At 32.4% G+C, this 26610-nt stretch overlaps 1 protein-coding gene across 1 annotated transcript; it reads right to left on the bottom strand.

Annotated features, from left to right (window-relative positions):
* Positions 1 to 4655: 4655 nt before the first annotated feature.
* LOC113496683 (AT-rich interactive domain-containing protein 5B-like) lies at positions 4656 to 23810 on the bottom strand. The gene is made up of 3 exons (XM_026875986.1): positions 23203 to 23810; positions 5973 to 6114; positions 4656 to 5631 (listed from the first exon to the last, which is right to left on the bottom strand). The coding sequence occupies exons 1-3, from the start codon at positions 23221 to 23223 to the stop codon at positions 5504 to 5506; spliced, it is 291 nt and encodes a 96-aa protein (XP_026731787.1). The 5' UTR covers positions 23224 to 23810; the 3' UTR covers positions 4656 to 5503.
* Positions 23811 to 26610: the final 2800 nt, after the last annotated feature.

Genomic DNA, 26610 nt, shown 5'->3' with positions numbered 1-26610 from the left:
AGAAACATATAATTTTACGATATTGGAATTTTAAATGTTTCACGGCCTCAACAATTATTTAGAGGAAACCTTTGTGATGTAATTTTTAAGATCTACTGAACAGATTTTGTAAATTCTTTAACCAATTTAAAGCCATGCTATTTGTGAGTATTATAGGCTATACATTACCTCAGAAAATACAATTTAGTAAGACTGCATGGGTCTATTAATCACACTTGTATTAGAAATGAAGAAGCATGTGCGCGTGTTGGTAACCTCTTCACCCCCAAACGACTGAACCGATTGCCATGAAATGTGGTATGCAGGTAGCTGACACTTTGGAATAATGGATAGGTTACTTTTATCAGACTGCGTTAAAGGAGTCAGGAGATTAAGCGAGCATCAGCTTGTTTAATACCGAGAATGATAAACTATTGATCATTGCTTCACTAGCTTCAACGATAAAAACAATCAAATTACAACTGACATATCATGTTTTAAATAGAACAAAAACTAACAAAGAGAATGCAAAGTATTGATAAAAGTAAATATTTAATGTGACACGGCTCCACTGCGGTGTGTGTCCTAAAGTCGTCACATGGCGCGTCGCAGTTCTAGTGTATTGTGTAGTGCGGCGAACCGACTTGAGACTTGGTGCTATTATTATTACTTTTGTTAAATTTTTACTAGGTTAGTATAAAGCGTGAGTTAAATAGTGTAGTTAGCTTGATTAAGGGGCTATTGAATTGGTAGATGAACAAAATGAATTGAAGATTATTTTTTCTGTGTTCACTTAAAATGTGGTTAAATTAATATTCAGTTTAAGTCTATAGAGGGCAATTCAGTCATCAATTTTCGTATAAGATCTGTAATTTCAAGTCGAAAACTATACATAGATCTCCATTTAAAAACAGCTTAAAGTTGAATTGTGACATAATGTTTGATGATTAATGGATGTAAGTTAAATTAAGGTTACAAGATCACTGTATAAAATATAGAAACAGTACTAAAATCATTCACAAAGATAGTTCAGATTCATAACTACGAAAAAAAGCAAAAAAACTTATACAAATACATCAAAATCGATCCAATATCAACTCTCAAGACATATTGGTCGTACTACAAAAATCCCCATAACGTACTACAAAATTACTCGAAAGATATCCAAGCGAATCTCACGGTTATTTCAACGGGATAGGGTTCGATATCGCCTGCAGGTCACAAGCAATAGGTACGGCTTTGTGGTACAAGAGAAAACAAATATTATATATTTTTTCTTTTGTTAAGTTTCGACTTTTGCTAGCAGACATTTTTTTTTAATAGGGTTAGCGGTTTTTTTTTCGCCTTTTTTCTGTTTTTAGTTTTGTTAGCTAAGTGTGTTATTTTCTTAGATACATGTATTATTAATGTTGTCTATTTTTATATTTTGAACTAAGTTGCTAGTTTCGTAACGCACGTTTTCAAAAGGTATAATTATTGTAACGACAAATTGAAGTAGTGATGCGATGGCTCAATAATTTCGTCATATCAGATAAGATTTGTCGATAAACGTATTTGTCGATAAAATAATGTTAACTTTTTTAGGTTAAATTGTGTGAACATATCTCATTATTGGTATGTCATGTGCTTTTTAAATATAATTGATTAAAATAGGACTTTTTCCCATGATTGTGCTAAGAAAGACCTAAAAAAAACTTCCTGACCCAGCCATGAAATAAAAAATGAAATATTTATACACTCAACGATCAAATAGAACGTTATACTAAATTTTAACTTAGGGATAAAGATATATTTAATGTAATACTAACAGAAATATCAAATAGATAACTGAAATTATCTTTTAAATCTTTCAGATAAAGCTTATCAGTAAGCATTTATAAATCTCTTACTCTACTATAGATATGAACATTCAGTTAATAATGGAGTTTTGTGTTCCTAGGGCTTTTGAATAATGACTAGATTTTTTATTAAATAACATACAATTTCATAATACTCTATGCTGCTCATGTGCTCATCACATAAAAAATGTGTTCTAGATGGGATTCGAACCCACGACCTCTAGTCTAGCAGTCAAGGCAACTAACCACTAGACCAACAGGCCAATAAAAAAAACATTGTTGACCTAAAGCGGAGTTGTTGTTACAAACGTTCTTAATTATGTATGAAGATTTCCAAAAAAAATGATAATATCATAAGATGTTGTTTAAATGTTAATTAACTAAGGAAAGAAAATAAAAATGTGTTAGGTCAGTTACATAGTCTTTTTTCTTATTTTGAGTACTTACAGATTTTGATGCTTTTTGTTTGATCATTATCGCCAACCTGTGATATTATCGGCCTATACCAACACTTTAAATAAAACTCAATATATTTTAATTAATTTCTTTGATTTATGCACTTCATAAAATAGAACACCAATTAGGTAAGGGCTAGATTAAACGATAGGAAGATGTAAAATAAAAAGTAAATCAAGGTGTCGCTAGCTCTGAGGTCCCGGGTTCGATCCCCGGTCGGGTCAATGTAAAAATTCCTATTTCTACATTGTCTCGGGTCGGGTTTTGTGGTACCTTCGTTGTATCTGAATTCCATAACACAAGTGCTCGAGCAACTTAATTTGGGTTCAGAACAATGTATGTGATGTTGTCCGCATTTATTAAAATCGATCCTTTCTTTTAATAAGAAACGCACAAAAACAACCATACTACATTTTATATAACTCAGTTAATGAGTTAATTAATTGTTAATCAATTTCATCTTGAATATTAAGTATTTTTTTTTTGATAACTTTTGATATTATCGAAATCAAAATCGCTCCCGCTGCCTCTTATGAATCAAAGCAAGCGCAAACAGTAATTTCATCCATGAAATAGTTGGTGTTACCAAATAGGGATTAGAGTAAGACAGCACTAGAGCGCCCCGCGAGTGCGAGGGAGACAGCGCTAGCGACCACGTTTGCAGCGCTCTCTCGATTTCTGAGCTTCACTTATTTTAAACGAATCGTTTTAGGGGTATGTAGCGATATGCGGTTTAGTTTCGGGTTCCGTAGTTTATTTAGGTCATGTTTTCGTTGGTGGTTGTTTTGGTAAATTGTTTTTAAACAACTTTCTCACAACGCCATCTAGTCTCAAACTAAGCAAAGATTGTCTTATGAGTACTAGACAACTGATAAACATACTTTAATTATATTTTTTTAATACATGCATAATATAGATAAATTACACCCAGACAGAAAATCAATTATATTACAATTTTTCTAAAGGTAACTTCATATCCGGTACGAAACTCAAAACTATCATATTTTTGTATGTGTCATATGAAAACAGATAGTTTTTATCAATTTATGTTACTACCTACTATAATATCATCATCTTTAGTAGGTATATGTTAAACTAGCTTTTCGCCCGCGGTTTCGCCCGCCTCGATGTCGGTTATATCGCGCTTCCAAGAGAACTCTTCAAAAGTCCGCGATAAAAACTATGCTATATTCTTTCTCAAGGTCAACTCTATCTCTGTACCAAATTTCATTAAAATCTGTTCATTGGTTTAGACGTGAAAGCGTAACACACAGACAGACAGAGTTACTTTCGCATTTATAATATTAGTAGGGAAGTAGGGATCAGTATATTGTTATACCTGACTTTCTAACCGACTTTAAGAAAAGGTTATAATGTATCACAGTTAATTTAGTGCTGATCCCATACCTTTCGAGGTCAAATCTTACAATTTTTTATGAGTTTTTAAGTGCTTATGAGCTCTTAAAAGGATTAAATATGTGTTGTGTTAGTTTGACTCAAACATTACATATCATTGCTATGTGAAGTTTGACGGCTTCGGATCAAACTGAGCATTCAAACGCAAAACATACCTCAAAAACAATAACCCCTCTTTTGGCGTCAGGGTTTAAACATGTAGACAGTTTAAACGAAAACACGTTTGATCAAACTAACAGTTTGAGTCAAACACGCTTGACCTCTTCGGTTTACGCTATAGACATTATATTAAATATCGCTTTGCACTACTAATTAATTAAACTCGACCACGTTTAGACAAACATAACACACACAAGCAATACACAGGATACTTATTTAATAACAATTTATGCACGCGTATTTGTTAATATTGTCCGACTAGTTTCGACGATTGCCCGACTAGTTTCGACGATTGCCCGACTAGTTTCGGACCCAACCGGAGTCCTCAATCGTAGCTGACGCATGAATAAACCCATGGATTCGATAACAAATCTACTTACCGAAAACTACTATAAAAATATAGTTTTAACGAGTGGAAACTCGCTGCCCACCGTCACCGTTTGAAACTAGTCAGGCGATCCCGATAAATACTCTTAAATCGTTATTAAAGAAATAATTACAAATGTAGACCACGAAATGTATCCATTAAAATTTTCATCAATTAAAATCCCTTTATCAATGATACCTATATATAATAGTCACTGGCTGTTGCCCGCGACTTCGTCCGCATGGTTAGAAGATATAAGTTAGGATTTTTTGAACGGAAGCCATCGAAGATGAATAATTGTCCCTGTTTTTTCCACATTTTCCATTGTATCTTCGCTCCTATTAGTCACAGCGTGATGGTATATAGCCTAAAACCTTCCTCGATAAATGGTCTATTCAACACAAAAAGATTTTTTCAATTTGAACCAGTAGTGCCTGAGATTAGCGCGTTCAAACAAACAAACAAACTCTTCAGCTTTATATATTAGTATAGAGTCTAGATTATAATATTGTCATTAAACTTTTCATCAATTAAAATCTCTTTATGAATGACACCTATATATAATAATGATTATATTGACGGGGAGGTTCCCGCGAATCTAGGAGGCTGATGACCCGGCGGCCAGGTCAAACAATTATAGCAATAAATCGATAACCATCACTCAATAAACTAGCTTTACTCACAGATCATTACTGAACTATCATTCATGGGAATTACGAGACGGAACTATAATTATCCGAAACAGTAAACTTAAATTATGAACCTAGTCAAAATAACCTAACCTAGTATCTACTTAGTACCTATCAAAAATTGAAGAGAATCTGAATGAATAGAAATGACAATTCTAGAAAATATAGTGTACATTTTTGTCATTAAACATAATTCGATTTTGATACTATTTATTCTTAGGGCCTTATTATATACCATAGAGAACGTTATTTGCGTATCAACCGACTGTTTATGTCATCAAATTTCTTTTCGATCTAGACCCATATCGATTTTAAATCTGCTTAAATAAAACAAAGCGGATCTCGGATTCCGAGAAATTTCCAATGAATTGTAAATTAATAGTTCTTGAGCCCAAAAAATGGGCAGTTTAAAGAGTCATTGGTATTAGGTCAACGAATGGGCAATTATGGCTAAAACTGTCTTCATACCTGCCCAGGAAAAGCGAACGAGCTCCAGATACAAAAACTCACGTGAGAAACTAGAATACCGTTTCTCAAGGACATAAATCGGCACTTATAAACCCTATTCAGGTTATGAAACCAAGTTTCACATTTATCTTCTAGAAGTCAGAACGTACCTCTCCGTGCAGGTTCCTCCCCTCCGGCGTGTTCTCGGGCAGGAAGTACAGTCGGAGACTGACCAGGGTCTGGTCTGACACCCTGTCCGTCCAGAGCAGCTGGAGTTCTCCTGTTGGACAGACAATACAGACATCAAGTGAGAGATAGTCAGAATAAATAAGTTATATCTGAAAATCTGTTAAAACCATTTCTTGAAATTCCTATCAAAGCCATCATCTTCCACATTCCATCATTTAAGTAACAGAAACTTTCACTTTTTTCTGCTAATGTACAATGGGGGTGAGAAATTTCTATAAATTACCCAGAAAAAGCTATCCTCATCAAATTCAATCATTGATAAAAATCATAAAATTGTTTATTCTTTAACAATCAAACCTTTCCTGCCAGTCTTACGTAGAGTACCTCCTGTTACGTAAGGAACCTTAACATATTGCTTTACAGACACATTACCTATGGAGACCAGCTCGGAGTCCTGCCAGACCCTGACGAAGAAGAAGTCCCCGATGGCGATGATCTTCTCCGAGGCTCCCGTGAGGCGCAGCGCCTTGTAGAACGTGTACTGGCCGTGGTGGCCGCACGGGGCACCCACCAGCTGTGGAGGCAGAGCAGTTGTTAGGCTAGAAGATATGGATGAGGGGATATTGAAGATAGGTTTATATTGAGGTTCTGGTGACATCTTAAGGTAATATTATTGAGGTGTGGAAGAAAGATGACGGTCTATGCCGTGTATTGTGCTGTTAAGCTTTTGAAACCATATTTATTACATTTTAAGTGGTAATAGACCATCAGGACTTAGTGGATGCAGAATCGGGATGGTCAAACAAAAAATGGTTTTGGATGATGCCTACGTGGTTTACGATGGACGATGGCAGGTTAAAATGGTACTAAGGTCTTAGAAATATTGTAAGAAGAAGGTTACAATTTATCAAGGTTAAAAAATTGGTTAAAACCTAGGGTAAACCTAGTTTACTAAAATTATTTTTCTTATCCTCTTAATTAACTAGGTCCTCTTAGAACTCAAAAGAAAAAAGTGATGAGGAAACATGGCTCCCAGTATTGCAACATTATAAAATCACTACGTCAATACACCATACGGTAAATAAGGATAAAGGGTTTTTTACCACTTAATCCTACAGAAAGTCCAATTACAAAGTATGTTCCAATTTATAAATTATGGATTGTCTTGTGTAGCTGTTTTAGATTGAAATTTCAGACCGATACTTCTTAATAGTACAAATAATATGTAGCCCTGAAACCAGGACCATTAAATCCATCAGTACCAAAATGCGTAATGCCCAAATTACTTCCAACGAAAACAGCCTTTTTACAAAAATCTGAACGAGTAAAGAATTGAACGTAAAGTTTAGTTTAAATTAAACCAAATCCGAAGATATTATGAGCAGGACAGGTACCAGTGAACGGATATAGAATTGTTACACCACGTACCGTCAGCAAAACAGTTCGTGAAGCGAAATAATAATAAAATGTAATATTTCATATGACACACTTTATTTATGAGTTTTTGAAACACATAAGGTTGTTAAATATTATAAAGAGGTAAACTTTGTGACGTTATAGAGGGTAATCTCAGAAACTACTGAACAGATTTCGAAATTTTTTTTATCAATAGAACTCGCAAGTTATATCAACCAGAAAAATAACATCCATTCTTAGATTACTTGAAAAAAGGAGGAAAGAATTAATTGCTTGATTTTGTAAATAAAAATGTAATGCGACTATCAAATGCCACATGAGTATAATCTCTTCAATCGTTACATAGTTATATAATATACCAGGCTACACTACAATATGAAAAACGGTCAAGCGCAAGTCGGATTTTTGCCGATGAGGGTTCCGACCAAATAGGCTAAAGACAACCAAATTGGCACTAAAATTGGTTACCCTAAAAATTTATTTCCTTAACAACCGTTTCTTTGTATCGAAATTATTTGTTTTGTTGTTATAGCGACAATAATAATACAACTACACAATCTTTGAAAATATCAACTGCTAACTTTGTATTTTAACTAGCTGTTGCCCGCGACTTCGTCCCCGTGGGTAGAAGATATAAGTTATGATTTATACCAGCCCTGTTTTTTCCACATTTTCCATTGTATCTTCGCTCCTATTAGTCGCAGCGTGATGGTTTATAGCCTAAAGCCTTCCCCGATGAATGGTCTATCTAACACAAATATAATTTTTCAATTTGGACTAGTAGTTCCTGAGATTAGCGCGTTCAAACAAACAAACAAACTCTTCAGCTTTATATATTAGTATAGAGTATAGAGTATTTGTTGTTTTAGCGTCAACAGTCATACAACTTATCAATCTTTGAAAATATCAACAGCTAACTAGTTCACGAGATACAGCCTGGTGACAGGCAGACAGCAGAGCCGTAATAATCCAGTTCCGTGTTTGGCCATTTGGTGAGGAACTCTAAAAACTAGCATAAAAACTTGGCATAACACAATTTAATATTTACATTAATTATAATAACAAATAACTTCACAATGACTGTCGTGTGGGAAACTTATTGGAAATCATTCAATTATAAATAAAACACATTAATATGTAACAATATTGATTCATGACTAAAGTTAAGCGGTAGGTAGCAAGGTTTGGAATTTGATGGGTGGGTAAGTCATCATCTGCTAAGGTAGGAAAGTGATGGTAGGAGCTTGCCTCACTCTTTTTTTTTTTGCCCTTGCATAGGTATAGTTATAGTAAACATTTTCTTTCATCAACGTTTTCCGTAAGCCGTTGCTTCAATTTCCGAGACAAAAATAAAAAAAAATGGTTTACACTTTCCCATAATCGTGAAAAAAAAGTCATCAACTGAGTTTCATTAATAAAATCATTGTGAACTAGCTGTTGCCCGCGACTTCGTCCGCGTGGTTACAAGATATAAGTTATAATTTATACCTGCCTTCTATCTATCTTGTAGGATTCAGTCAGCGTTTGCAATGTAAGCGCAAAAAATGTGTTTTCTTACGACCTCACATTAGAAACCTCAAAAATTGTAGCCTATGTGTTATTCTGATGTAAAAGCTATATTGTGGTAAAGTTTAATTCAAATCCATTCAGTAGTTTTTACGTGAAAGAGTAACAAACATCCATACATCCATACTTACAAACTTTCGCCTTTATAATAGAAGTAGGATAATAAAACATCAAAGTATTACCACACGATAATATTTTCAATCAAAACAAAAAACGACTGATTACGCAAAAAATACTTTTCACGCAGCAATTTCCTCTTAAAAACGTTTAAGTACAATAAAAATAAATACTCAAAAACATTGTTATCAACGAACAAAATACTCGAAAGCGAACAAAAAATAATGAAAACAGGATAATACGAACGCATTTAACACAAATACATTTAAAATTTTAAACTTGAAAGACGAAAAAAACGGCAAAACTAATTCGATAACAAAAAAAAACATACGATTTATCAAAAAAACAAAAAAAAAGTCACTTAACCTGCTAACGGTACTAACAGTTTCGAGCCGAATCAATAAGTATAAAATTGAACCGGCTAGAGCGGGACGGAGGTATGCGTGCGAGGGAGACAACAAGAGCTCCTTATTTGTTTGAACGATGGTTTCTGATAAAATATGGTAAATCTATTGGCGGTGTAGGGTCAGCAGATATGTGTGTCATTAATTAGTATGTTTATAGTTATTACTTGCAGTTTATATACACAGAAATTTTGTTGCAGAAATTGTTTAATTATTGCTGTCAAATTTTTCAATTTTATTAGTCTTGCTTTGATTTTGCAAAGCGTAAGAGTAATTTTTAATTAAAATTAATAGTTGTCATATATTTTTGTTGTTTTATTGATCATGGATTAATTTTGAGATGAAGTTATTTCAGTTATCTAATTTACACTTTTAATATTTAATTTACGACTTTAATAAGAATTGCAATAAATAATTTTTTATCACACCAATATTTTAAATAGAAAACTATTTCAGTGTCTTTAATGTACATATGTTTGTTACATCTTTACGCATAAACGGCTGGACTAATATCGATGAAATTTCGCACAGAGGTAGCTGACTTCATTAAGACTGGGGAATGGTTTTGCAGATATAACTGACGACCACGCGGGCGGAGCCGCGAGAAACAGCTGGTTATAAAATAGAGACTTTATTCTCATTAACCCTTCATCAGAAAGAGTCAAAAAAGCATTAAAACAGTTCCTAGAACATTTAAACATTATTGTAACAAAGAGATTTTCTCAATTAAAATGTCCCATTATTAATGTATTATTAAAATTATTTGACAAAATTCTCTAAAACAATTTAATTAAGATAGGCGATCATCACGCTAGACCCACTGTGTGTAGTGTGTCGCGGGTTCGATCCCCGCGTGGGAATAACAACTGTAAAAATAAGATTTTGCATCGTGATGACACGATGTACAAATGACATGGCTTTCAATTACTAATTAAGAGTTTTTCAGAATTGGTTCAGCAGTTCTTGATATTACACCCTCTAGAGCGACAACAACACACAAATTCCTCTTTGCAGTCTTAAAAATATTATAGCCCGAAAGTTTGTGATTGTATAGATATTTGTTCCTCTCTTTCTCTTTTCTTTCTTCTCTCTTTCAGGACAAAAAGGGTAACACTACTGAACAGATTTAGTCGAAACTTGGTACACAGATAATTTATAACCAGGATTGGATTTAACACAGTTTTTATCCTTTTCAATCATTTTCGCCGGCCCGGGGCAACAACTAGTAGTATATACATATATTACGTTAATTTCGCATCAACGTAGCTACCTGAGTAGCTCAAATAAACACTTTAAATATAAAAACCATCAATACGACTGTCTGACTTACATGGCTGTTCCAAGGCCGCGCGACGACCTTGCCGCTCAAGAAACCGATAAGCACTTAATTATTAGATGTTCCGAAGGCTCTCCTATAATAAGAACTAACTATGAAATTTATAATTAATTTAAACCTTTTTAAAATGGGTTTAAGTATCATTTTTATTTGTTTTGAAAGCTCGTTTAATTATTGCATGTCGCTAACGCTGACGAATGGCTCAATATAATGAGTTGAGAAGTCAGTCACAGAAAAGATATGTCACTTCCGTAACTAATTAAAAGAGTTCATACTCTAAAAAAAACGGGAGCTAACTGAGCCAACATATACTATGACCAAGCTGTATCGCACACACCGTAAATGCTAGAGAGTTGAAATTTTAAAACAATAATTACTCGTATTATTGTCTGTAATAACAAATACGAAATATAAGGATCGAGATTAAGCTATAGCGGTCACAAATTAACTAATTTGTGACCAGTTTGTGAGTGACAAATATATTTCTGGGTAACCACACTGACCGCTTTTAAGCGGATTTGTAGATTCCTCAATATTGCAAGTCCTACTCGCACTTAACTGGTTATTATTACACTCTTTCTAGTATAACTAAAAAAAGTTAAAGTTTCATTGACTTATATTTCTACCTGCAAGGTCTTAATCATTTGTCGTCGCAATATTTTGTTCTACCATCATCCCTATCAGTGGCGAAGGCTCCATACAACTCGATTCCTACCGGCTTCCCTTTCGAAATATAGAAAATACTAGTGTCTATATTTTTCATTATCATTGAAACAAATTAATAATTTACGAAGTTATAGTACTGATATAACAATAAAATTGCTTTTAAAAATAACTATAAAAAAAATCCGCCTACCATTATACACCGCGCAATAAATCCCGCTCACGCACATTTGGTCGTCGTTAGTAAGGACTAAGGTAACTCGTAAGGCGAAACAGGAATCCAGTACAAAGTTTCTATTGCACCGATCGTGACCTTGACGTCACAAAGCGTGCCAATCATAGGAGCTAGGGAAGCCGCAATTTTTCGAGTTATAGGGACGGAGAGATACGCCAGAACGAGATAGAATGATACCGAACTTCGTTGTCCGCCGGAACGGGATAGAATGATAGTTTCTTTTCACTTTTGGTTCGCGGTCATTTATCTGTCAAACTTTATATTTTTTCACCAGACCATTTGCATTTCATTCGATATTAGTATAATAATTTAGAATTGGTCATGTACTATTGTTGAAATTTATTTATTTGAGTAAATTAGTGTAAACTAGAGTGAATTAGTGATAGTTTTGTGTCGTGTTATTGCAGTGTGGTGCAGTTTAGTTATATTGTTTGGTAGTCGTCTATTTCACGCAGGTATTTAGGTAAGTTGTTTTAGTTTGTAGTTTTAATAGAAGCAGTTGTTATTTAAGTAGTAATATGTTATAATAGAGTAACTTCGATAGCATGGCGGCATTAGTGAACGTAGAATGCTGCCTGACAGATTATTTGTTGACTGAGAAAACATCCTTTTCAAAGTTGAGTTTTGAAAATAAAAAGCACGTTATTCATTTAGGCCGTGCTCGCCCTGACATGATTATTTTATTATAAACGACGCGATGGGTTTTTCAAACATTTTAATAGTTCTTTTTACAACAAGTATCCTTGGCTCACGGGAAATTGTAAATTAAATAAAATGTTTTGTTTTCCTTGCTTGTTATGCTCAGATTCTAACAGTTTATGGAGCCACACGGGATTTAATGATATTAATAATCTTACAAATTCATCTAAAAACATGTTCAGACAGAAAAACATATCCGTAGTTGTATATCATTGCATGATTTCGGAAATCATAGGATAGAAACATTTTTTGCTAATACGCATGTAGTTCATAATAAGAATGCTAAAGAAAATTCATCGTACAAGATATAAGATACAAGCCATAATAACTAGAATTCACGCATCACAAGCAAGGTAAGGTTTTTTTTTGGTCCGGCTTCCCTTCTAAGAAAATTCACCCTTCGCCACTGATCCCTATTCACCCTTTTGTTTCTCAAACGGTCGATATATTTATTTAACACCAAACATACTTAAATACTTCTTTTATAATATACTAGTTACCTGCGACTCCGTCCATTTCGATCCATTATTGAATTATGCGCTTACCAACGTTCATTTTTAATTTAATAGATTTGCCCTTTACCCTATACGACTCCCGTAATAAGGAAATGAATCTTAGTAAGTTAAGTTTTACAGACATTGAAATCACGTGAACAAAGACAATTAAACATAAAAATGCTGCATTTAATAAAATAAAAATTATTCAATTGCAAAAAAAATATATTATACATAATTTACAGAGCGTCAAAAACGACATCTTCATCCCTGCCAAAGTCAAGAGAAAGACTACCAACATTCTAGGAATTGCTAGAATTCTAGACATAATTATATCACCGATAACTCTGATTCACAAATAACTAAACACAAATAAGTTAGGTAGCTAAGCAATGCCAAAATCAAAAATTCAAAATGACGCATAAAATACCATTTTTTTTATTATCCTCTCTAACCTTACCGTATTATGTCAGCTAGGTAAAGAGTGAGCGAGACAACAAAATTTCGGTCTCGCTCGCACACAGGGCTTTCACAACGTACGGCCGTGAACTACAGTTCTTTCGCTAAGGGTTGTCACTTCTTATATAACTTAGGCAAAAAATAAAACAAAAAAAAAACTCAAATTTATTTTTATAATTAATAAGGTGTTTCTTTGAAGAATGTGTACATATTTTATAAGTATTACTTTATATTTGTAACTTACGTTATTTTGGAAGTCAGATAGACAGTCGCTCTGTAACATAAGGCACTGCAGCGGTATTCAGAGTGATCTGTAATGTTTAGTAGATAAACCTAACATAGATAGATAAGTATTTGCCAGTTTTGTAAAAGATCAATTAAAAATCTAATTATTTCACTGGACAACGATTTTTTTCTATAGTGGTAACTGACTGTTTGTCTAGTGGTAAGTTGCAATGACTGCAATACCAAAGATTATGTATGTAATCTATACATTTTATGTATGTAATAATATAAGTATGCTTATCAGTTGTCTAGTACTCATCACACAAGCTTCGCTTAGTTAGAGACTAGATGGCGTTGTATAAAAGTTGTGAAATGAACATATTATTATTATTATACGAAAAACAGCGAACTTTGAAAGGTGAAAGGAATACCCAGCTTTATTATCAATGACTTAACTAGACTTCCGCCATAGGCACTCATGGAAGACACGATCATACGTCTTGGATACTTCAATCTAAAGACATTGGAACCTTGTGTAAGATTTTGTGATTATTAGTTCCTGTCAAATATCTAAATCAAATCAAAATAGAGCTGTAAAAGTTAATTGAATTATCAAGCTTTCTATTACTAATTAATTGATATAATGAAATTGAAAGTTGCAGTCGATCTATCATTAATATCATTTTTAATAGGTAGCTAATATTTAGACGAGTTCTTTCATAGGTAATATTATGGAAAGGTGAAGTTTGTGAGTTTTTGTCGGAGTGGGTTTTATCTCAGGACCTAAAGAACTAATTTTGGATATTCTTTACCAATAGCAAGATTAGCATCTTATGAGCAGAGCTTTAGAAAACCCATAAAATTTAATTCAACAACATCAGCTATTAATTAAAATATTAATATCTATCCATCTATAATATCTACCTTAATTGATTTGATTGTTATTTTCTTACTAGCTGTTGCCCGCAACTTCGTCCGCGTGGTTAGAAGATATAAGTTATGATTTATACTTGTCCACATTTTCCTTTGTATCTTCGCTCCTATTAGTCGCAGCGTGATGGTTTATAGCCTAAAGCCTTCCTCGATTAATGGTCTATTTAATACAAAAAGAATTTTTCAATTTGAACCAGTAGTTCCTGAGATTAGCGCGTTCAAACAAACAAACAAACTCTTCAGCTTTATATATTAGTAAAGTAAAGTATAGATATAGATGTAACAAACAAATATTACCAAAAGGAATAACAATTTGAAAAAGTTTAACTAATCTACGTGGTCATGGACTAGCATCCCAATAATCTAGTAGGCCTATTTTCAGGTGTGTTAGAATCAAGACGGGGAAGGAGGACAAAATACATTACAATGTTGTGTACACCAACTCCCCCTCAATTTCCCATCTCACCACTGACATGCCTCAGGAGACGATACGCATCTAGCATCATTTAGGATTCCAAAATCGGTCTCTTCAGAAATATCTTCTTTATCAGCCAAACTTAGGATCCCAGAGTCATACCTATAGTGAAGAACGGGCAAGAAATCTACTACTTAGTTGAAAACGCTAGACAAATGTAGTTTTAATATTAGGTGCATTTAGTACTTGAAAAAAATTGTAAGCTATCGCGTTGGTGGGCTTATTATTTGCATAATTTTACTGGTCTATTGTGATATTTAATAGGTAAGCTAGATATTCAATCGGATAGAAACGATTAACGATGATGTACAATGTTGACAAAACCTACGCTATTGACGCATTCAAAAAACAAAACGAGAGAGATTTTTTCTTCTGCCAAATCTCTTTAGATTTCATAAAATTATTTTAAAAAAAATTCTATTGACCGAAAAACTATTTTAAAATACCTTTACAGCAAAATTCAAAATCAATCGCACTAAAAATCCACTCTTTCAATTCCCATACAAAATATTAAAACATGTTTTTATTATTTTCATTCCTTTGCGTGGCAGCCCTACCGCGAAACCCTATTCTCTAATGTAACACCAGTATATTGGTTTAGGGATCGCCGGCCAGTGTTGCCAAACTTTACGGGATTATTTCTAACAATTTAAATACACAAATTCTTACGAAATATTTTTTTAATGGTGAAAGAAAATGTTCGGAAACTGGAATTAATAATTAATTTAGGGATTAAGATTTGTTTTTCCGCTAGCGTTGTGATTAAAGCTTAATAGTTATCAATATGGAAATAAGTTTTGGCCTACAATAGGACATTTCCAAGCTAGATTTAGGTACCTTTTATTATTATAATATGAAAGGGAGTTTTTTATTTTTACAAAACAAAAGAATGAGGAGATTAATTTTGAGTACGACAGAAAAGAAAAGAAATTTTGAAACTTTCATCTCAATAAAAATAATCAAAAGATTCTTTCAAAACCTTTGAAATCTAATAAATTTTAGAAAGACACATAATATTGAAAGCTATATCATTACCAGATCATATTAACACATTACTAACAAAAATAAACTAAAAATAATAATGCATGTAAGTAGGTATACCTAATGTTGAGAACCCCTGACTAAAAACCCCGGTTGATATAGCTTGAGAAGTTTCATTTGTGTACGATATAATGACACCAGGGATACGAAACCAACGGTTTTCAAAGTTGTTTTTTTTTAAAATATTATTTAAAACTTACACTGTAGTGGTATGGTAGTAAAAATGTACAGGTCAAGACGTGGAAAGATATCCTACGAATATTGTAAAACTTTGTATGTTTTGTTCCCCTTTTATGCAAAAACCATTCAGACAGACATATTAAGACAAAACTTGCGCACACAGAAATTTTATAACCAGGATTAGTTAGGATAGTTTTCATCCCTATTTTTTGCTCCCATGGGATGATTCTCGATTTGTAGTAGGCGGGGTTGAGGGCATCACCTAGTGCATTCATATTTATTCGATGTTTGCAAAAATTTACACAAACAATAAGCAAGTAAACTCCTATATTAAATAATTCAAGTAACGTCACTCATTGACGAGGGCTTTCAGTTTTTGGTAAAAATATCAATCAATTTTCGTCTAAATCGATTTTATAAGATTTCAGTGTCAACTGTTCTCGAGTTCTTCGCATAACATAAATACATCGTATATTTAATTATGTAATACATATAGAGATCTTTCTTTAATGCAAATGCGAAAGTTAAACGAAAACTGTGTCAACTAGTTTATAACGCTTTCACGACTAAACCGCTCAACCGATTTTGATGAAATTTGACAAGACAAGCCACTACAGTCGTTATATTGACTATAACTAGTAGAGGTGATATATTTATGTAGCTTTTCTTCGTTCCTGAATTAATGGAGTATCAAACAAAAAAGGATTCACTGAATATCGGACCAGATTAGCACATTCAGTCAACCAAACAATTTCAATTATCAACATCGAAATCGTCATTTTATCTTAGTCCAAGATATCATTCTAGTTTTTTAGGCAGCAATATGGCTATCGCGATAGTTATGCAAGTAACAATATAGACATGGACTAAAAGAAATATTATTATATTCTTAACTAGCTGTTGCCCGCGACTTCGTTCCCGTGGGTAGAAGAAGATGTAAGTTATGATTTATACCCGTCCTGTTTTTTTTTCACATTTTCCATTGTATCTTCGCTCCTAGTAGTCGCAGCGTGATGGTTTATACCCTAAAGCCTTCCTCGATTAATTGTCTACTCAACACAAAAAGATTTTTTCAATTTGGACCAGTAGTTCCTGAGATTAGCGCGTTCAAACAAACAAACAAACAAACAAACAAACTCTTCAGGTTTATATGTTAGTAAGTATAGATAAATACTGTTCATTAAATTAACATTAATTATATCTCAGAATTTAAATAAATTCTAGGACAAGCATGCTGTAATGAAAACGAGAGAACAAGAAAAGTCATGCTGATAATATCTCACCATGATATACCTAATTAAGTAAAATAATTAATAAAAGTTAAGCGCATGCTACACACCTGCCGTTTATACTCGACCACAGATCAAAGCATACACAGACAGGGCCAGTAGGCAAGTTACATGTCTCCTCGCTATCGCTGACGAATCATTTAAATGTATTGAACTGACAAGTCAAAGTGACGTCACTTGTCGAAACGGAATATCAATAACAGATTTGAATGTTTTTAATAATAATTTAATGTTATATATAATGTCTGCTAGCGACCCGCCACGGTTTAGCAGTAAGGCAATGCTAATATATACTACAGAATTTCTCTAACGTTCTTTATTTTTTGATAAAAATGTATACCATCGCTGCATCGTAACAAAAACAACTTCGAAATAAGGGTTGCATAGGAAAAATAGCTTCCGAAACAAAATGGTTACAGTGAGTCATTATTTGACGTATCTTGCAGAGTTAAGCCAGCGTTTGCAATGAAAGCGTACAAAAATAGTCAATGCATTTGAAACATCTAAAATTGACTGTTTCTTTACTAAAATATACATATATATATGGCTATGCTAACTTCCTTCTTCTTGAATCACTCTATCTATAAAAAAAAAACTGCATCAAAATCCGTTGCGTAGTTTTAAAGAGTTAAGCGTGCAAAGGGATATAGGGACAGAGAAATCGATTTTTAGCGTTTTATACTATGTAGTGATTGATACATACAATACACCATATGTTACGGTAAGACTGTAGCAAATGCGGAAAAGAGATAACGCTCTATGCACTTTAGTGCTCTCTCTCGCTCCCACATGCAATACTATTACTTTAACATGCGGTAAGCAATGAATAAGCACTATAAGCAGACTGTCTATATAATCTCTGATCTATGGTCACAAAGACAAACAATCAATATTAGGAAGTTTTATAAAAAATTGTTTTGCAAATGCTTGTTTTAAGTCTGTTATGTTTGCTTTGTACACGTGATTTAAATATTAGTTAAACAACCGCGATCATTTTTTTCGGCCTCCAGTAGACAAATAAAGATATTTGACACAAACACGTGGTTTTTTTTTAAAGAGTTAGTTTTCGCATTCGTTTGACAATTTAAATTTGTAAGGTCTTCAAAAAGCTTAAAAAATACGAAGATTTCTTTAATAAAGCAGACAAAATCAGTCATATCAAACAGTGAAAGTTTTTTCCCATCGGACCAGTAGTTCCTGAGATGAGTACGTTTTGAGAATTTTTTTAGCTTTATAATATTAGTACAGAATAGCAATATTAAGCGACTATAGAGAACCAAATGGTACCCTCATATAATTAGCTAATTCAATTCATTGGACGCCCGCGAATGTGCCTACGCGAATTTATTTTTATGCGAGCTTTTAAATTAATTTTAAAACCATATTTCTCTATATTTTAACCAGAACTATAATTGGATTTTTGACAAATAAAAAACTGTTTAGTCCGTGAGACAGATTTTCAAAAATATTGAATATGTATTTATTAATTTATGTCGTAAACAAAAATGATTGGGATACGGTAATTTAAAATCTCGTGTGACGTCACTTACCAGTACGCTTTTTACTAGCAAAGTAATGTTTCTAGGATCCTATTGTTTTTACACTATACAGATTTAATTATTTGATTAAGAGCCGATTTTTCAATCGCAAGATAACTTTTATTCGACGAATATGTTTGACGTTTTGACAGCTTTTGTATAGAAAATATGTCAAACGGCCATATTTATTCCTTAGATAAAAGTTATCTGACGATTGAAAAATCGGGCCTTAGTCAAATACCAATATTATTATTTACTTACCGTCAAAATTATTTGCCACCCTATATATTTGAACACTTTAGATGTTATGAGTCTGACCGACACTTGTCCGGTTATTTTTGTATTTTGTTACTTATCGCTGTAAATACTTAATATAATTTTATCGATGTAGGAAAAGATAAGCTTTTTTTATCTATTAACAATGTGAGTTAATGGGACCGGCCTAAGCTTCCGCTCTTTATCTGCCAAAAGGCTGTATCTTATATAGCGTAATATGTAGATAATGTAGGTAGTTTTATTAAATACTTACTGTCGACTTTTTTACAAAAAATGAGTACAGCCAATTACACTAAATTAAAACGTTAAACAAAAACATAATATAAAACCTAAAAGGAAAGGAATAAAAACATCGTGACACTGAACCTGTTCACAATATCGTAAAGTTTCCAAAATTATCATCTTCTACCGTAATAAGTATTAAAAAGCATAACTTACTTAATTTAAAGTTGTTTTTTATTAAATCTTATACAAAATGTCGTACGAAACCCTTTCTCTACATCTGACTCGCACTTACCCGGTTTTTATTCAACCTATAAACCATTTCAAATACTGAAATACGTTCACTAAAACGACACATGCGCTATCCCACGGTATTTTAAACATAGCAAGATTTACAAAAACGCGTTTTCGAGCTAGCATCACACAAATTCGTTCTAACACATCAATAGCCCCATAAAACATTAAATAAAAACGGTTTCATATCACATCATAGCTTTATCGAATGCAGTTTCACTTTGACGTAATCCAATTTCCAGAATATTCTACAAAAAAAACAATACCGCTTATTTATTTCAACAACCATCAACAAACTAAACGTTTTTTTAATTTAAAATTCGTCACCGTTATCGGCTGAATGCGTAGCGCTGTCGTTCCTGTGCAGAGAAAAAAAAAATGAAATGGCTCATAATGCCAACGAATGGGCCAGAAGTCGTGTGCGGTGCGCCGTAACAATATCGATATGTAATTATCGATAGTTCCGGGTGTATCGATACTTAGGTCTTTGAATTTACGTAAGACTCAAGTTATTGTGATGTGAAGGGATTTTTATAGTTAATACAACATTGTTGTTTAAATGATGTTACGATAGCGATTAATAATTCCTAATTACCGGAAACGTTTCGTATTTGAATTATTGAGTACGTAAAATACCGGTGCAAAAAAAATAATTAGAATTTTCGTTTGTAATTATCTTTGTACGTCATTAACATGCATGGCGAGGAAACGGTCAGAAATTATTATAATTAAGTATAAATAACGTTTTTTATTTTAACATTATTTAGTATTATACACGTAATATATCTTATTTAAATGAAGCTATTATCTTACAGTCATCAAAGTTTTGATAATTCTTATCTTATGTTGAGAGCAATAGAGTACAGTTTGGCTTGTCGTCGTTTCGTTATTCAGTTGCCATCACAAGGTAACTGTTGCGTAAGTCAAGTATTATTGTTACTAAGGCCTAAAGACATGCACTGCCCCGCGGTTTCACTCGCCATTAATGAATTTGTAAACCACAAAACCAATAATCAGGTCAATATTTTATCTTAATTACGACGTTATTAATATCTTTGAATCAAACATTTACAATTCAAGAACAAGTTATTTGGAACTTGTTTTGTTAATTGCTATTAATTAAACAAAATAGTTTAACAAAACGTTAAAAATAAAATCAAAAGGCCAATCCGATAGTAAAACGGTGTTAACTAGCTTTATTTTTAGATTAAACAAATTAAGACAGAGGGAAAACCTTTCATACTAACACATGGCTGCAATTAAATAATTACAACAAACCTATTTACAACCTATTTAGAAAAAACTTAATTGTCTTTATTTTTTAAAGTTAAAAACCGACAAACACACGTTTATAAAGTACACGCGTATTTAAGAGCAGCAAAATTGTGTATTTGAATAGTGCTTGTTTATACAGTTAATTTTAGAAGCTTCTCTACCGAGTTTAATATACAAATAGAGTGAAGTCATGCAAAGTAACTAGTATACTAATAAAAGTTCGCATTTTATTTTATTGGATACTAAAAGAAAAATAACTAAGTGAATAATTAACCATTACACTTCCGTATTAAAAGGTTCGAGGCACAATCCCACAAAAGCGGAGCCTTAAAAAGTTTATTTAAAGTGACTAAACAATACAGCTATAAATTAAACTAAACGATCATAAAACTCGCAGTGAGAGACGCTGCATTTTATAAATAGACGATCTAATTTTGGTTTTATGGGTCGCCGATTACTCCGAAGTATTTACTCTGCGTTGGCGGATGTATCAAAATGGATAAATAACACAATTATTTTTTTAAATATACTTTTATACTTGTTTGGTTCAGAAAATATACCTAAACATGTATTTAAAACGGTAAGTCTAGTCTATGCTAATATTATAACGAGGCTAACTTTGCCAGTTAATAGGATTTAATCTTTCAATCGACTGAACCGAATTTGGATTTTTTTCACCAATGGAGAGATATGCTTTTTGTGATTGTCATAAATTGACCCACCCGAGAAAGATGACACGCGTCAGGAAAAAAGTGTTTTTTCTATACTTTTCCTACATCATCCTATAACATTAATAATGGAAAAAACGTGCAAATAAGATTAATTCTAAATTTTAAATCGTCACACATGTTGGCTGATCAATGTCACCACAATCTTTTATTCAATCTATATAAAGTATGAGCTATTTACACACACACATACACAATCATACAATTCTACATACACAAATGCGATTGGTACACGTATACATGTGTCGGTGTGCGTACACGATCATATAAACAAGTAACATTAGCTCATAAGAAGAAGAATTTGATGCCTTATTATTTCATCACCGAAGAAACAGTGATTTTTACTTTCTCCATCTAAAATATCTCTGTTCCGTCGCACGAAATAAATACATCGGTCCAAAGAAACCGCTGACAAGAATACACGTCATCTACGTTCAAAAATAACCCTTAATTTCCACACTTATTTTATATTTAACACGTACCTGTTATGTTAAAAATAAATGTGAGAGTTATATTTTTAGCCCATCAGTGGGCCATTCAAGACCTATGAGTAAGCTGTTCTATTCTCACATTGGAGGTTAACAAAGAAAGGATTTCCATATGAATCATGACTATAGCAGTCCCACAGCTGGGCAATAGCCTCTTATCTAACAGAGAAACACAACTTTATCGCAGCTTATTCATTTGCGATAATTTTCATATCAGCTTGAAATATCTTACGCCACATTTAGATATAAAAATAAGAAACTCGTTATTTTAACAGATGTTATTAACCATATAACAAAGGTGACTCTTAATATAGACAAATCATAGTTCAGTCTGCTTGTCTGTTTGTTAGTCCGTCGTGTAACAAGACTACGCTTAAATGAGCAATCGTTACGTGGACATTTTATAAAGTATCGTTTACCAAATAATGACCTCGAAACTTAGGAACAAGTGAAACAAAAGTTACGAAAATACTTTTACTTGAATGCCTTATTTCTTCGTATCAAGTTCTAAACAACAAAACGAACCGATCGAAACCGTTTAAATAATCGATTGAAATAAAAACAAGAATCGGACTAACTACGGAACCATGCAAAAACGTGTAACACGCTTGACAAGTTTTCCGTCCTCATAATGACCTTGTACGAAATTATTTTTCATGTTTTTTTATCGACGCCATGTTAGCAAGAAAGAAGGAAACGCCAACTTAAAAAATCAATAAATCATCTAATGAGAAATCGTCAATTCAAAACCTTTCAAATTCGAAGTAAATAAAAATCATAAAAATGTCGAAACTTAATTGAAATTACGAAACATCGATGTCGATAATTTAGTTATTGCTTCACAACACTAGTACTTGCTGATATGGCGGACAGAGGCAGGGTTGGGGACTACATACAAACTAATAATAATATTTTCTTTATGTATCGATATCTATTTCTTCCGATATTTGACCAAAATCGTCTTTATCCGAACAAAGAAAACAAAATAATAATCAAATTAGTTACTCGTCTCGTTTCAAAACAATAAAATGGAATTAGAATCGCGCGTCTTCGTATCTGCTAGAGACAATGGGTGACGTCACTCGTTTACTCAAGTATTTTGACTGCCAATTATCCGATAATCACTTCTCGATACACAAGATCCATCTCCAAGCAATCTGATTAATCATATCAATATTTATAATACCTAATTAAGGCCTATTTAAAAATGCAAATTGAGTTAACATAAAAAAGTAATTGAGCCTACGACAAGTACCTGATTTGTTTTATTTTTAAATTGCTGTGGTATTTAATTGTAATGCCAACATACCTTAAATGAGGGTTTATCCATTTTTACAATCCAACACACAAAGGATAATCCATGTCACTGCACAAACACATCCATTTCGATAAACATTTTTTTAAAACAATGGCAATTTTAAATGCATTCTTATTTTAACGTTCAGCTTAGACATTGCACTAAAATTAACACAACACTGTCTACATAACAGTTATTTTTCAACGTAATATTTTTAGAAACACTCGCGCACGTATCTATTTAATTATAAAATATTTCGTTATTTAAATTACACACGTCCATAACAAATCGTCGATCGTGATAAACCGAGATAATTATTACAACAATTATCAATAATAGGTATAAAATTAATGACCACTTGACATTATCCGCGGGGTTGTTGTTTGGGTTTGGATAGCACTGTATGTTTAGAAAGATGTTATTGTGATTATAAATAATTGTATACGATAAAACAATATGGCGTATTTTGACGGGTTTGAGGGAAAATGCGATCGCGTCACGCAGTGGAGGCGCGCGGCCATGTCGGTACGCGGCCGCTCCGTATCTGTGAGTCCGTTTCGTATTCTCTCGCTCACACGTTCACTGAACAGGGCTGTAACTAACGCAAATTATGTTTTTTAATAATTCTTTATTTTATTTCTGTTTGTTTTTAGTATTTAGTGATATGTTTGTGGTATTTAAGTAGTAGATGTGTTCTGCACTAAAAGTCACAAATATTTTTATATTTATTTATTTATCTTTTCTATGTATAACTCTAGGAGGACCATACCTATAATAACATGTAATTTAAATACCAAAAAACACATTACTAAAGGGTCTAGATTTTTTTTAATAGGTAGCATAAAGTTTAAGACGCTTTGAAGGATAAATTTTCGAAAACTCATTGTAGATTAGGTGGTGCATGTTTCAATTTATAGTCAGAATGTAGGAAAACATTTTAAAAATGATTTTTACCCAGAACATGCACAAATGCCCTAAAAATATTAGTATGGACCTATAAAATTTGAAATTGAACTACAGAGGTATATTATATCCTAAATTTAGGATAAATGTCATAAAAGCAAACTCAATTTAGTAGGAAATAACCCAAAAACATAATTTTAACAAAATAAATAATAATAATAATGTTTGGATTCCGTTTGTGACGGCCCTAGCACTCACACAGATGCAGTTACGCACACGTGCTCAACAGTTTCTATACATATTTTTTACGTAAATAAAGATTGCCATAGTATATGTCATAGAATAAGACAAATTGTCGAAATTTTGATAATTTTAAAACTATTTGATGGTTATTGAGAATTTTTGGTAAGTACTCGTTTAACATGTATTTTTTATTATTTTACTTCTCGAATAGAGTAGATATTAACGTTAATGATCCCTTTTTAATCTATAAAGTTGTTTCTTATAATTTTTTAATAAAAAAAAATACTGATATCACTTGCACCGAAAACATGGTAATAATAACTCCATACAAACAAATTTAATCCTAGTATTTAAAAGGGAGATAAAGGCTGTTTACTTTGAAACGATACGATACGATCCCTTTGATACGTTGAGTCAAAAATTAAGGCATAGTTCCTTTTGCTCATAAAGAAATAACCAGATTTTCCTATTATCAGATAAAGATTTGTATGCGTTATTTGGTTAAAGTTAGTTAACAATACTTTTGAAGTTTTAGTGACGACTCGAATCTGGAGCAAAACATTTTTCAGTGCATTTTACAGCTTTAATTGGTAATAACGGATTTATAATAGCACTTTATTTCATTTTGTAATAATATTTGTTATAAAGGAAAAATAAGTAAGTCATACAAAAATTTATGATATTAAACAAATCTATAAATTTTAAATTAATCCTTTACCAAAATCCATGGCAAATTTATCTGAAGTCCAAGCGTATACTACGCTCTCATATTATAGACTGGCCGGTATTTTAGTTAATTTATTTTTAGCTTAGCCTATGGATTTCCGCAAAATCTATCGAAATACATACTTGTAACAATTTCTAATTGTTTTACAATCATACTTAATGACTATACTTCAGATAAATAGCTATTTTGTCACCATTATAGTTATTTCAAACCATAGACAAAAGTCAACAAAATGGCGGTGACAAATGACTCCATTTTGATAAATCGACAAAATTATGATGATTCTGTATTGATTGTTTGATTTATAAAATTGATTTAAATGATTTGATTTTTGGCACGGTTGTTCTAGGTATTTTCCAACGATGATGACGGGTAAGATTTAATTTTAGGTTTTGTTGCAATTACGGTAGTGTGAACAAAGAAAGTCTTTCTAAATAATATATGGTTTTCACAACCAATTAGGTACAAATTACAATAAAAGATTTTCGACTAATATATGGATATATCAATTAAATAAACAAAAAAAAATTATATCTCCTAATTAAATAATAAAATAAAATCTATAAATATCATATTTGTGGTTTTAACCAAAAAAAACACCCATATTAAATACTTTTTATATGGAGTCGGGGTTTACGAAATGACGTCACACAGTTTAGCACAAACTCGTGACGTCACGTGGGATTTCGAAACAATATTCGGTATTGTGAAGTTTATAAATTGAGTAAAGTGTACGAAAATGCATTCCTACTAATATTTTATGAGACAAAGTTTGTGAGTTTGTGTCGATGTATCTCAATACCTAGTGAACCGATGTTTTCGATTGTTTTACCAATAAAACCACGTTATTATAAATTCATGGTAAAGTTACATCTCCCTTAGTTAAATATCTTTTAGTTTCTTATCAAAAAACCTTAAAAATCAATTGCATTATCATTTTAAATGCCTAAAATAAGATTAAAATTACAAAACATGCTAGATGTGTTAAATTTGAAATTATCTCCTGATAACAAATATAATTGATTAAGTATTGACAATAATATATTTGACAGTCGTTAAGTCATTACAGTTGTGACGCGCAGTCTTACTATGTGATACTGTGTTAGATCATTTTATTTGTTAAATTAATTCCAACGACTCCCATTTTTTCTTCGTTTTTTTGTACGTTGGCTATGAAATTTCTAAGAAATCTTTGAATAGATCGAAATGGCAGTTTTTATTGAATTTGTATACTTGAAGTGATAGAAATATTTAGAAGGTTTTTTCGTTATATGTTTAAAGACACATACTTAACTGTTAAAGATAAGTTTTTAGTGTTCCGCGATCAGAGGTTAAAAACGAATACCTATTACTCAGGCTTCGCTATCTGTTTGTCTATCTATCCGTCTATTACCAGGCTGTAACTCATGATCAGTTATAGTTAGACGCTTAATTCTGTTTCATGCACATTGGTTTTCTGGCTTTGCTATACTTAGTAAAAATTAAAATCATGAATTTAATGTGATGCATGACCATTTTGTTTAAATAAAAAAATATATACTTAGTAT

This window comes from Trichoplusia ni, chromosome 8 (genome assembly GCF_003590095.1).
Source record: "Trichoplusia ni isolate ovarian cell line Hi5 chromosome 8, tn1, whole genome shotgun sequence".
Taxonomy (NCBI): domain Eukaryota; kingdom Metazoa; phylum Arthropoda; class Insecta; order Lepidoptera; family Noctuidae; genus Trichoplusia; species Trichoplusia ni.
The sequence above is the reverse complement of the archived record's forward strand: the minus strand, read 5'-3'. Positions and strand labels throughout refer to the sequence as shown.